Source organism: Mauremys reevesii, linkage group 2 (assembly GCF_016161935.1).
Source record: "Mauremys reevesii isolate NIE-2019 linkage group 2, ASM1616193v1, whole genome shotgun sequence".
Lineage (NCBI taxonomy): Eukaryota > Metazoa > Chordata > Testudines > Geoemydidae > Mauremys > Mauremys reevesii.
Window position 1 is genome coordinate 102,013,273 of NC_052624.1, and position 13,787 is coordinate 102,027,059.

At 38.5% G+C, this 13,787-nt stretch overlaps 2 protein-coding genes across 9 annotated transcripts in view; one reads left to right on the plus strand and one right to left on the minus strand.

Moving 5' to 3' along the window:
- SUN3 (Sad1 and UNC84 domain containing 3) overlaps positions 1–6,977 on the minus strand; it is a 29,924-nt gene extending 22,947 nt beyond the window's left edge. Inside the window, exon 1 of one of the 2 annotated variants that reach the window (XM_039524464.1) lies at positions 6,887–6,977. In XM_039524464.1, coding sequence (XP_039380398.1) covers positions 6,887–6,930 — 44 coding nt within the window. In that variant the 5' untranslated portion in view covers positions 6,931–6,977. Of the gene's footprint in view, positions 118–6,886 lie in introns of those variants that run through there. The other variant, XM_039524466.1, reaches the window with a different exon arrangement.
- Positions 100–13,787, plus strand: part of C2H7orf57 (chromosome 2 C7orf57 homolog) — a 23,226-nt gene continuing 9,538 nt past the window's right edge. Inside the window, exons 1-6 of one of the 7 annotated variants that reach the window (XM_039524468.1) lie at positions 100–235; positions 711–774; positions 3,658–3,855; positions 5,003–5,111; positions 5,250–5,409; positions 12,226–12,270. In XM_039524468.1, the coding sequence (XP_039380402.1) occupies positions 720–774; positions 3,658–3,855; positions 5,003–5,111; positions 5,250–5,409; positions 12,226–12,270 (567 nt within the window). In that variant the 5' untranslated portion in view covers positions 100–235; positions 711–719. Of the gene's footprint in view, positions 236–262; positions 600–710; positions 775–3,657; positions 3,856–5,002; positions 5,112–5,249; positions 5,410–12,225; positions 12,271–13,787 lie in introns of those variants that run through there. The other 6 variants (XM_039524471.1, XM_039524470.1, XM_039524467.1 and 3 more) reach the window with 6 other exon arrangements.

Sequence of the window (13,787 nt, forward strand, 5' to 3'; positions counted from 1 at the left end):
CCTCCCCTTCGCGCGCGCGACGTCCGCAGCGGCTCGCGGGCCCGCCCGCGTCCCTTCCCTCTGCCCCCTGGAGTCCCGCCTCCGCCACGCGCGGCCCTGGAGGAGTCCCCGTCGCCATGGCAACGGGGATTGTTGTGGTTGTTGCTGAAGGCGGCGTGGTGCTGGGTCGGTTCCTTCCAGCGCGCGCGTGAGCCGAGTTCTAAAGAGACCTGCCCCCCCCCCGGCCGCACTCCCGGTAAGGGACCCCGAAAGCGCGGGGAGGGGGGCGTGTCTGTCTGTCGGGGGCGGAGTGTCCGTGGGTACCAGGTTGGGTGCGGGGTGTCAAGCTGAGCCCTTCCCCTTGTCCGGGGTGGGGGCTTCCAGGCTACATCCCACCAGGTGCTGCTTGAGTTCACCTGGCCTTATGCTGGTCACGGCCAGACTGTAGGGCACCAGGAGCCGGGGGAGAGGGGCAGGGCTTATGCACCATCTGGTTAAACAGGGGCAAATACAACTGGGGATTTGGAGCTGCTCTAAAAGAACAACAAATCAGGAACCCCTGAGCCTGGAACAGAAGTTTGTTTATCTCACTTAATTAAAAGTGGGCAGACTTAATTTTGGTACAGCTGTTACATTATTAACTTTAGCCCTGCCCCAGTAAAAAACAGTTGTCTATGCTCCTGTTAAATAACTATTTTTATCTTTTCCTTTTTGACCCTTCCTTCATATAGGCTTGAGGAATGAGGAATATGAGCAAAGAGCCCTCTGCACCCCCCAACCGATATGCTTCTTGTGGCAAGTATACTGTTTGCTCGCCTTGTGTAAATGTGCATTTTGACATGGCTTGGGTGTGAAAAATGAACTGAACTCTTTGCTTTCTAAGAAGGGAGATTTCACATATACTACCTACTATATCAGCATTTTATGCTGCGGGGAACATGCATCCCTCAATACCGTAATCCTTGATATTTTTGGTGTGCAAGGATGAGGCTGATAGTGGAATTTCCTTTGGGTTCTTTCTAGTCTGGTCACACAAGACATTCAAGACAGGAGTCTGAGATGCTCTTCAAGCTCACCAATGTGAGGAAACAACCATTTCCCATTTTGGCCTTCATCTGTTTTCCTTGGTTGGAACACCACCCTCTCTTGCGTCAAGGCAGAAGCTAATGCCGCACTATAATCCATCTAGGTAGATGCACTTTACCAAGTGACTTTATCTGCCCTGGGCATCACGACATCATCTCCAGGATATGCCTGAGTACTGGCCTAAAGACCCAAGGTTGTTCCCAAACTTCAGATTTGCATACTGTAGTATCCAGCAACAGACACCACTTTTCATGAAAATTAGTCAACTCAGATTTAAAAGTCACTTTTTCTTATGAATGGCATTGTGAAAGAAGGAAGTGAACTTACTTTGATGAAGTTAACTAAATTTTTTTAATGTAGTGGTTTGTGCGGAATTTGTAGTGATGGAATAATATTTGTTTTGTAAATCAGTAGTTCGTGTTTTCTTTGTTCTAGTTTATTAACAGAGTTTTAAGGATTTATGGGAGATTCCAAGGTACATCACAGAGTTACCCCCCACAATATGTCTTCCTCAGACGCTTCCTATAGATTTGAGCATTATTTTTGTTTGTTGCTCCTGACTGAACCCTTTACTCTTTCCATACCAAGAGTTATTTTGTTGTTTTCTAAATCATGCAGATGTTCTGCTTCCCCAGTGCTGCCTGAGAGAAACTCAACTGAGATAAAACCAGCTTTAAAAATTTCACAGTCTGATTTATAAATTAGAACATAGGGTAGCCTGTTCAGTTGGGGTCACTGGTCCTTTTTACAGGAGGTTCCCAGAAGGTCTCAAATTGTTTCTGTTCCCAGGGGTAGGCCATTGGCATTTTCCATTATAAACTAATTTTAAAAAGTTTGTAATTCAACTCTGAAAACTCTCACTGGGCTTAAAGTATTAAATACAAACACAGCAAATATGTTTGAATAAGGTAAGGTTCCAAGTTGGTACCTATCCACCAACTTAACTAGGATGAAAAGGTTCCTGATAATGAGCAGTTGGATGAAACATCCCATTCCAGGTGGACCAATTCCAGGTGGACCAATTAATAAGTGTGGTTCTTGCCTCTGCCACTAAGGAAAGATCTTTTATTTTTTAATAGTCATTTATACACTCCTTCCATTGCCATTACATGGAATATATTAACTGATTTCCATGGAATATCTGTTTATAGAGACCGTGTTAACTTAAAAACCACAGTTTTCTCTGAACGTGTTTTACCTACACTTCCTATAAGTAACATCTAAGATTGTAATAATTTAAGATTAGTAAATAAAAATCTTCTTTTTTTCCTGTATATTTACTTTGTGCTTTGACAGCACAATTGTGTCTATTCTGTTTAACCGAGATAGTCAGCTGTCCATTTCCCTTATTTGTGTGGGTCTTTCCTACAGTAATGTGAGTGGAAATGTTTGAAAAAAAAAAACCAAAGGAAAAATGTGAGTGTAAAACTACAAAATTTGGGAGTCAGATTCAAAGGCAGGTGTAGTACATCAAGCTACTCCCAGCTGACTTTTTGAAACTGACTTGATTTCAGGTTGTCTTCTAAAATGGCACCTCAGCAGTATGCAGAGATGTTCAGCAAATGACTTAACCTGACTGGTTCTAGTGCACTGAAAGATTGCTCAGCTATGCAATGCTTAGAATTTGTCTTAAATTAGAAGAAATTAGGTATATTGTGAAAGTGGCTTACTCTCTAGTGCTCTATTTAATTTAATCACTTCTTCAGATTATATTTCAGTAGTTAACTAAAACAAGTAAAGAATTGATAGCAGAAAAGTAGGAGTGCATTTAAGTGTTTTTTTGTTAATAGTTGAAGGAGGAAAGGTCACCAAAGAATTAATGCCTTCCATTGCTTTCAGCTAGCCCAGGGGGAGGGATAGTTCAGTGGTTTGAGCATTGGTTTGTTAATACCAGGGTTATGAGTTCAATCCTTTTAGGGTTCTAGGGCAAAATCAGTACTTGGTCCTGCTAGTGAAGGTAGGGGGCTGAACTCAATGACCTTCCAGTTCTATGAGATAGGTCTCTCTCTCTCTCTCTCTCTCTCTATTATTGCTGTCTTGTATTTTACTGATCTCAGTATTCATTAACCTAGTTCTCTGAATGGGGAAGATGCATAACATTCCTGTCATTGTATTGTAGGACAGTTGCAGTGACAATCTGAAATAACATTAAAGGCTTTTTAAACAAGGCTCTACAGTGGTATCACAGTTTGTGTGATCACCTAGAAGTAGCAAGTATTTATTATTCTCTTAGTGAGCATTTCATATCTACAGGACTGTCACATCTTACTTGCATTTAACATGCATGATTCAGCTTTACGCAGTCAGCAAAAACAAAAAAAGAGAAATAATGTTTATACTGTACCTGTAATGTGGGGATTCCGCCTGCCATTCAACTCAATGTAATTTTGACTATAGGCGGTTTTCACTTTACACGCTAACTGTGGAATAGAACCCCCGTGTAAGATAAGACTCGCCTGTATTACATCTTTAATAAAATGTAATATGTTACACTGTGGTTTAATGTGGACTTTGATTATTACATCTGCTCTTTGACACAGTAATGTTATCAGTAAACATTTAACCTAAATATTTTTTTCTTAATGATTATAGAATGGTACTACCATGTTCCACTGAAACGATCAGAGAAGACTGTGAACTCAGAAATCCCAATTCCTCCACCATCCCAGATCCCAGGTCTGAGCAACCTTGGAGAGCATCACAATGAAATTACATTTGGGAGCCGCAGGAAATGGATCAAAGAGACAGACTCAGCATACGTAAAGCTGGCAAAGCAAGGAGGCCGACCTGGTGAATCTCAGTTCATTTTAGCATTATTGGTGATTTGGGGAGGCCAAAAATTTGACAAATATAACTGGAGACTGTTCCAGTAATTTTAAGTGACATGTTTGGGGGGAAACTGTAGAAAGGGAAATGTTGTATGTTGTTGAAATATGTTGAATCCTCAAGAAAACAATGCAAAAACCTTTATCAGTAAATGTAATCATTATAGTCTAATGTCACATGCAATAACCCCAATACTTCATTGTTTGAGTCTTAACAGTTTTCTGCTCCAGCTTGTGCCCTTCCTTCTCTATCTTTCATGGCTAAATTATTATTATTAGGCTAAAATCCATTGATTGGCTCTGGAAGTATATTCCATCTGACCCAGAACACTTTTTCTAGTCCTATTAAATTGAATTTAGAACATTGTTAAGCCTTTATGATAAAATCTGGGTATGTTAATGCTGATACATTCTAACCACAGTATAAATTATTTGGCAGGTTAGCGTCATTACATGGGGATCTGAACAATTTATTTTGTGTGTAACAGAGAAAGTATCTGCCTGGGTACTGAGCTTGGAAAGGTTTATTAGAACTGTAAAAATATACCTTCTAGCATTGAAACTTGCAAGGGGGGAGGGATGTGAAATTGTCATAAAATTTGAAAAAGTCTGTAAAGGTTTTATTAAAATTACTTTTCAGTTTTTGCAAGTAAATAGTTTTTATTATACATATTGTTTTCAGCTCTTTGAAGATGCGAAAAACTTAAATGGACATAAATTTTCCACAGAGTTTCAGTGATTCCCAGTCTGTAAAATGAGAAATACATCCATGTGTATTTTCAGGCACTGTATTATACAACTGTATGTCAAGATATGTAAAATGACATACCTGATACAATTGAAATACAGTATTGGAAATGATATTGAAAAAATAAATTGGCCAGACCTTCAAAACTATTGCCACTTGCTGGCTTTGTGGGTAATCACTGCTGATGACTATCCTATTAGGATTAAAAAATAGTGAAAGTTTTGATTGTCTAGTTGCATCTCAATAAGGGCTACAAATAGAAATATTTCTTTTATTAAAAAAAGTAGTAAAAGATAGCAACAAAAATATTCATTTATAACCATGGAAAATACTACAGCATTAATGTATTTTTTTTTAATTTAAGATTTGTTGAAACATTTTACACCTAGTACAAGAAAAACATCCCCAGTAGCTTATGCTGTACCTGACTGGTATACACACCACAGTAAACCACTAACAGATGATGAATCTAAGTAAGTATGCTCTGATTCCATGGAGGCTGTGTAATTTTTTATAATCTACTGTATTTCTCTTTTGTTAGTCTGTTAAGTTTTATGTTTTGAATTAATACTTTTGCAGCAGAAAAATAATTGTGAAATCTTGGTCTACAGAGCCCATGTTTCCTCAATGCCTGACTACATGGTTCATGAAGAGTTTAAGTCTGATCAGCTCAATGGTAACTATGAAACAAAAAGAGGGCCTTTTGATTTTGATATGAAAAGTATTTGGCAGAGGGATGCTGAGGACAAGGAGAACAAAGAGAAAAAGAAGGTACAATTTAAAAACTTTCTTCTTGGTGTAAAACTGAAAAAACTAAGTGGTTTTTTTTTGTTTCTTAAGGGTAGTGACAGTGCATTAGAACCCCACATTTTTGTACTGAAGTTATAGAAGTGATTTAAAATACATAGTTCTGTCATGAAGTTTTCTTGTTGCAGCATACTGTATCAGGAATGCATTTTCCAATCCCATTGTACATTTCATGTATTGCAAAGTTAAAGTGAAATATTCTCCAGCCATATCTCATAATGCAGTTTATTTTCTATTCACTCTCTGCCAATATAGGCCTTTCTCTGGATCTCTTCTTGTTAGAAACAGGTGAATGTTTGGGTGACTGTTTGGGTTTTGTATTTAATTTAATTGAGGAAATACTCTGAAAAGTGCTTTGGTACCAGTTCTGGAAACAGATATCCTCCATTTATCCACAAAATAGGTACAGTACAAGCAGTCATTACTGCAATTTTTCACACATTATCCTTCTAGTTTGGATTGATCTTGACCTGGCTGAAGCTACCTGTGATGGCAGTTAAAGCCTAAATTTTTTTTTAACATGTTCACTAATTTTGGGTGCTCAATTTTTTCATGCTTTGTTTCTGACACCTCCGACCTGATTTTCAAAGGTGCTAAACACCAACACTTCTCTTCAAGTCAAAGGGGTACTTCTGAAAATCAGGCTCTAGGTATTTCAAGTTGTGAACCTAAGTTACCTGTGCAAATTTGGGCCAAATTACCTTGCATTCTGCTGAAACTAGAAGTTAGTGAAGTTGGGAATTGGGGCTCCTGTAATGATGTCTGTCCATACAGAACTGGGCAGGGAACATCTTGTCATTCCACATAAGCAATCAAACAGTTGTCAGGTGATTACACTGTAATTTAGATAATTATTTAGAGACATGAAGTTGATTTCCTGAACTATCTAGTCCCCAAGAAGACTTAAATAACCAGTACTTAAAATAGAAGCTTAAGCTCCCAAGGAAGCCGCCTGGTTAAATTTCAAGGTGATGTAAACAGGGGAGGAAGCTTTTTCTTTTTTAAAAGGATGAAAACAGGAGGGTGCAAGATAAAACAGGTCCCCTGATCCTCCTGTTTATGACCCCACTGTTGTCAACACATCTGGGGCCAAGTTTATCCCTGAGATGAGCAGGCATGACAAGTTAACTTCAGTGGGAGTTTGGCCTATTTGTACCAAGACCATAATTTGGTTCACAGCATTCCAAGTCAGTAATTTATATTCATTTTGTACTCCACTGAATCTGAAATTGGAATACATTACACTATGCTACTTAGACCTGCTTTCTAATCTGCTGAGGGCCATCATGTAATTTACACCACCATTTTCACCACTGCTGAATTTGACTGAAAGATGCTAAATCTAAAAATTAACTCGCATAGACTAAATGCCCTAAGATATCTAAGAGGATATCTCTGACCACTTAACTCTTTCTAGTTTAAATTTTATTTTGGTTCCTACCTGATTGTCCTCCTTCCTAGAGCCCTTGGTTCATGCATTGTCATTCCAGCTTTCTCCTTCAGGATTTTTCTGTTCTAAGTACCTTGATGAATTAGACCCTAAAGAGGAGGGTGAGCACATGTCATAGAAGTCAGATAAGTTGGAGGAGGAATGTGTTTGAGGGGTTACTCAATCTAAACACTACTTGCTTAGGTTGGGGAAATGGTCTGCCTTTCCTGAAGAAAATGTCTTGGCTGCAGAAGATTCAAGAGTGATTTTTCTCTACTTGTTTGTGGATCTCTTCTGGTGGCAGTTATGAAGAATTTTCCACTTAACATGAAATATCATGGCATGCCCCACTTTCATAGCAAGTTTTACCTCTTTGCCCCCCTCAAAGATTTTCTATGCTATTATTGTTTAAGAATGCCTTCCTACAGATTCTTCTAATAAAAAAAATGGAGAGAGCATTATGGAATAATTTTTATTGTAATATCTTGGCCTTGCAATCTATATAGTTGAACTTTTACAAATGGATTCTTAATGCTATTTAAGAAAAATTCCAATAAGTCTTCCATTTCCTTATTTTATGGTGATGCTTTAGATAATTTATAGTTAGCTGCTAGGGTAGAGTGCAGAAACAGTACAATCTTTAGTTTAAAATTTTGAAAGCAAAGTGCCATTTTGAAGTTCAGAATCATTAGACACCGTTCTTTAGGGTACAAAAGTTGTTTGCTGCAGTCATAGAAAGAAACCCTTAAGGATGTACTTAAGGAAACCCTTAAGGACAAGTGCAAAAACATTTTACCCTGGAGGGTTCCCATTTAGTCCAGTTTAGAAAACAAAGTTCCCTTCTGGGCTCTACTGCTGATTCTTCAATCTTCTGTGTGTTTATCTTTTGAATTGTGAGAAACTTTCTTATTCCTGATATTAAAAGATGGGTTTCTGACAGTTGCCATGTCCAGGAAAACTGAGGCCTGGGAGATCTTTTCCTTAACCTTCCCCCCTCACTTAAATGTTAAGGACAATATTACACTGTTGAGCTTCAAGCTTCTTGCTAAAAAGATTGTGTTCAAGTTCCATGTCAATCATACAATCGTATAATTTGCAATTTTTTCTAAAGCCACGTTCTGCCAAGGTGGTTCTTAGTACTTTTAAGACTCATAACATTTAAATAAGCAAACCTCAGCCATTAAGAAAGATTTCAGCTCCCTCTTCACTTGTGCTATGCTCATCCATAGGGGTCACTAGGACATCTGGAGGCATGTGATGTGAATGAATATGAATTGTCACAGCAAATGAATATAAATGGTCACTGGTACAGGAAAAGTGTATGAGAATGACTCTATAACTTGATGGTTAGAGCACTTTCATAGGCTGTGGATGACTCAAGTCCTTGCTCTAATGACTACTCATACAAAGTGGAACAGCTTCAACAGGAGAGACTGAGAAAGCTCTACACTAGAATATCCCATAGTCCACTGGTTAGGGTATACTCCTGCAATGGGGTAGACCCCAGTTCAAATTTCTGCTCCACATAAGGCAGAGGAAGAGTGCCACAGGGTGTCCAGTTGCATGCCACAAATAAGGGGTTATGACTCAAGTAGTTAGAGTAGGTACTGCTGGCTTAGCCTACAAAACAGGGCAGTTTAGCCTACTGGACAGATTCCTTGGGGCTGCTCTTGCTCTTAGGGCAGCATGGCCTAACAGCCAAAGTCCCTGAGCAGTGCCCACACCCTGCAGTAGATGTGGGGTAGGGGGACCCAGGCCCACCCTTCTCCACTGAGTCTCAACTCAGGGCCCTGTGAAATCAGTGTTCTGCAGTGTGGCTCAGTTTCTTATTTTAAGTCATGTTTCCTGGATCACTTCCTACCCTTGGTTCCTGCTCTGTCAGTTCCCCTGGGGACATTGGCTTTCTGGATCACTTTCATCCTCCAGGGCCAATGGGGGTTTCACTGTTGATCTCACTCATTTGGCCTTCAGTCTGTCACTCCAGTAACTCACTGGCAGTGTGTATCCACTCTTCTCCTCAGCCAGCCCAAACTGAGCTGGGTCACTCCCTTTTATATCCTGTCTCCATGCTCAGCAGCAGTGAGGGGGTATTACCTCTTCCTCCCACAATGTGGGATTAACACCAGCTGGGTCAATGCAAGGTAGACGCACCCCATCAAAAGGGGAATTGAACCTGTCTCTCCCACACAGCCCAGGTGAGTATTCTAATCACTGGGGTAACCTTTATAAGGATGGTTCCTTCTTTTTTTTTTTTTAAAGCTGAAACTATTTAATCAATTTGTTTCAAATTTGCAAATAGTTTTAGGTCAACTGAAACTGCATATTTTAGCAAATAAACTATATTCATCCAAAAAATGTCACCCAGGTTTAATCCTGAATGCTGTATGGAGCTTCAAAATGCCTCCAAAAGGTGATCCTGATTCAAACAGACAAGCAGGCCACCACATTCTATATTGGAGAAGGGCACTAGGATGTGAGAAACTCAGGGCTTCTTGTATCCAGAAAGTGCAGGTGGAAAGTGCATTCTATCTCAAGACAATCCTGATTGTCATATGCATAGCAGAGAAGAAGAACATGATCATAGACATACTGAATCAAACAATGACAGATCTTCACGAGTGGTCTCTGTATCACTGTGGAAGGAGATCAGATCTTTCGGTGGGCCATGCTGAAGGTGAATCTCTTCACCATTTACTGGAACAAGAAGTTACTGGTCCTTTATGAATGATACCAAGAAAAGACCACATTAGCAAGTGACAACTTCTCCATCTCCTGGGGTGAGAAGCTCCTTTATGCCTTCCACCTGATCCCATTTGTAACAAAGCTAATGGCAGACTTTAGATAAGGCTAAGTTTGATCTTAAGTTTCCTGGTGATTCAGACAAATAAGGTGCTCAGCTCTGCTGAAGATGGCCAAAGTTAGTCCAATCAAGCTGAGAGTCTGGCCTCAGATAATCACTTTAGAACCAGGACACCTTGTTCCATCCCATTTCCAGACCTTTCTCTCTAACTGGGTAGCTTCTGTCATGATTGAGATCTGTAGGCAAGGTGTCTACAGGCTGGTGGTTTGTATTCTCTTGACCCCTAAAGTAATTTACATAGAAGAATTTCTTACATGGAACTTCATTTTTCTGGTGGCAATGACTTCAGCTCATAGATTAAATAAATTTCTGCTGTAGTGACTGAACTGCCTTATGCCACATTTCATAAGGGGGTGGTATTGCTACAGATTCATTTTCATTTCCTCTCCAATCTGATATTGGCGTTCCACCTTACTGAGCATGTTGTCCTGCTGATATTCAAGTTCTGTATGATTCCATTTCTCATTACTATGACTTGGCTGACATGAAGCTAAGCCATGTCCACACTCTATCCAAGATAAGATGACCACTGCTACCTGACTCAGGAATGTTTCCATCACAGACATATATGTAGCAGCTACATAGTGATCGCTCTGCATACTTACATATAGTTATTGCTTCTGTTCAGGTTTCAAGAGGGAATTCAATTTCAACAGCTCAGTGCTCTAGAACTTGTTCACAAATAGAGGTGGCCAAACTTTCTCACCCGTCCCCAAGTATTTTTGTTTCTTATTTTCAGTTAGCCAAATTTATATCAATTTTCTTGACTAGTGATTGATTCTAAAGATTTGAATTATGTCTGATGTTATTTATTGAGAGGCAGCCTTCTATATGTATTTATTAAAAAAGATTGTACTTTCTCAGGTCATATTATAGGCATTGGCCTTATTGTGGCAGCTGTACTATTTGTGTGTTGGGGAGGGGGGGAAGATCCCTCAAATTTTTACTATTCAGGAGTGAGAATCCTGTATAGATTATTTTTTTAGAGAAGAGAAAATTACTTGCCTTGTAATTCTTTTTTCCTCAGAAGCTATGCTGTAGGATTCTCTATCACCTACTTCTATTCAGAGTTTACCTATTATGTTTTGAGATGTCTTTCACTTTGTACCTTTTCTTTAATTTTATTTAAGGCTTTTTATCATATGTTAATCATCTTTTTCTGGTTTACTGTTAGTAGGAGTTTCAGGTCTTATGCAATCAGAACTAAGTGAACTCTTTGGAGAGGAGCATTTGGACTTGGGTAGAGTTGATGCATGATAACCAGTTAAGGCCTGAAACATGCTCTGCCTTACTACTACAGCCTTTAATGGTCAAAAGCCTAAGAGCTAGCAGAGTTCCACCAATCTTATTGTAAGAGGCTAAGACCTAGGACTGAGAATCTTTCAAAGTGGTATTTTCAGAGAAGCAGAATTACAAAATATATATTTTTCCTGTCTGTGAGATAGTTAGGCCCTGGTACTTTAAGGGCTTTAAAGATAACCAACCAGCATCTTTAATTGCACCCAGAGGAAAGTTGAAAGCCAGTGCATGGAACATATTAGATGTTCACATGGATTTTGCCCTCTTAAAAGGTGAATATGCTATACTGATGGTTTCAAGTGGTTATTAACAGTAACCTTAAGTCTGAACATTACCCATTAATTGGAAGAAACAGTCGTTTCAAGATGTTTCTCTGCCACCAGCATCTTTTCAATTTTATTTAGATTTCATGTTATAAATTGAATTAAACCAGCTAGATTTCATTCATGATGACCTCACATTGATTTGGCATGAGGAATGGTAAGAAATCATGGAATCAAAGTTTAAAGGAAAGAGATGCTCAACAGAGTATCAGCAGTGTACTGGTGATAGTGCAGCATCTTCTAATGGCCTCATTAACACATTATTAATGATTTTCATTACAGTAGCACCTAAGTGTCCCAATCAAAATTGGAGTCCTATTATTCTAGGTACTGTGTGGGCACATAGAAAGACACATACCTTGTCCCAAAAAGCTTACAATCTAAACGGGCAATGCAGACAAACAGATGTACAAAGAGATGAACCAATTTGCTCAGGATTACACACTAGGTCAGCAACAGAGCTGAGGATAGAACCCAAGCCTCCCACTTCTAGTGTAGTTCCTAAGCCACTATATCATGATGCCTTATTGTTTCGAATCTTTGAAATTTGACATTTAGGTATTGGTACAGATTTTTTTTAACATAACCATCCTAAAATGTAACTTTTCTCCCCCTCCTTCCTAGCCATTATTTCACTTTTGAGCATTGGCAGAGTGAGAGGTATGCAAGGGTATTTCAGTGGGACTCCTTTTGCCTAAGGCAGTGATGCAATGTTTCCATGGCTGGTCTCTTTCCCCATTTTACCTGTGATAGCCTGCGAGTCAAATTTTGCAACAACTGTCAGTAAATTTTATTGCAGTTTACAAAAGGCAAGCATCTTAAATCATGTCTCTTGCATAACTTACAATATTCGCTAATTCTCCTATCAGGAAAATGCTGCTCAAGTTGAGGTCCATGTGGGCAACACAAAAGAGGTGCGTATATCACTAAAATGGGTGTGGTTTGACAGAAAAGAAATTTGCCTAATGCAGAAATCATTTTACAGTACTGTCCAAGAGTATATATTGCCTTTCCAAAAAGTATTGTTCCCAAAAGCAGACTTAATTTATGTTATAATACTGCACTTGACTCTCAACTTCTTTTCTAAAATTTTATTTCTTCTAGGGGCTAAAATTACTCTTGCTTTCTTTTCTTTTTTTAAAACTTATCTCCTAGTATCTCATCTGTTAAGCTGTTATGTACAGGACAGTTTACATTGTATTGTATACAACTTCTTGGGAATTACGCATTTTTAAATCACTTTTATTCAGGATTTAGCAGTAGCTATGTGATTATAATTAAAATTTTTCAAACACAATTTTAAAAACTAAGTTCAGTATCAAAAGTTAAAAAGGTTTTTTTTAAAAAAGGATAACCTGATCATTGTCACTCAGTCAATCTTCTTCCTTTTTAAAGGGATGCTTTATAATACAGTTATTTTTCACAGTTATAGTGCCTTATCTTCAAGGACTTCAAAGCATTTTATAAAAATTAATGATTTAAGCCTCGCCACCTATAAAGTAGGCAATCATTGTCATCAATTGTACAGATAGGAAAACTGGGATACAGAGAGTAAATGACTTGCTCAAGTCCCTAAGGGAGTCTGTGACACAGTTGGTACTAAAACTCAAATCTCCTGTGTACCAGTTCTGTGCTTTGGCCATTTCTATCTCTAGTCTTTGATTCCCAACTGATTCACAGTGGAACTCAAAATAAGCTCCCAAGTGAACTACTGGACTTGGTCCGTTACTATGGAAGAAGAAACCTGTTTTCCCCCATGACTATACTTAAGATCAGTAGTAAAATTATGTCAGAATCCTCCTATATATAGTTAGCGGGACATATCATACAATTTAAAAACTCTAAAGAGTAATATGAGAACTCCTAGACTTGAATAGGGCTTTAACACTAAATCACAGAGATATGCAATATTACTAACGATTTTTATTTGAACCACTTTAATTACTCAGCTTTCTTTCCTCTCTCTCATTCTTGTTGCTAAAAACAGAAATCTTAAATTCATCTATTTTTATTTAACACATAGGAAAGGTCATTATTTACAATATGAGCATATGAGAAGCAAGAGCAAAAAGATTTAACAATAAAATGTAGGTTTCATGTATACATGCCTTAAAATTTCTTTGCTTCCTCATAATTTTTTTACCCTTTATTCCTAGAATAATTAAGTGCATCTGACACATTTTGAAAAATATAGGGCCAGTAGACTCATCTCCACAGTTTTAAAAAACTTCAGTGAAAGCAATTGTTTTTAAACAATCATTCCCAGGTAATGTTTGAAACTAAGAATCTGAATGTGAAATTCACTCCTATGCAAAAGGCTAGCACAAGACCTATGATCCACTTATTCAGGCTGAAATTAGGCATAAATTTTGTGCTGACATCCTACACAGAGAAGAATTTCACCCATTGGAATCAACTTCATTGCTAAGGA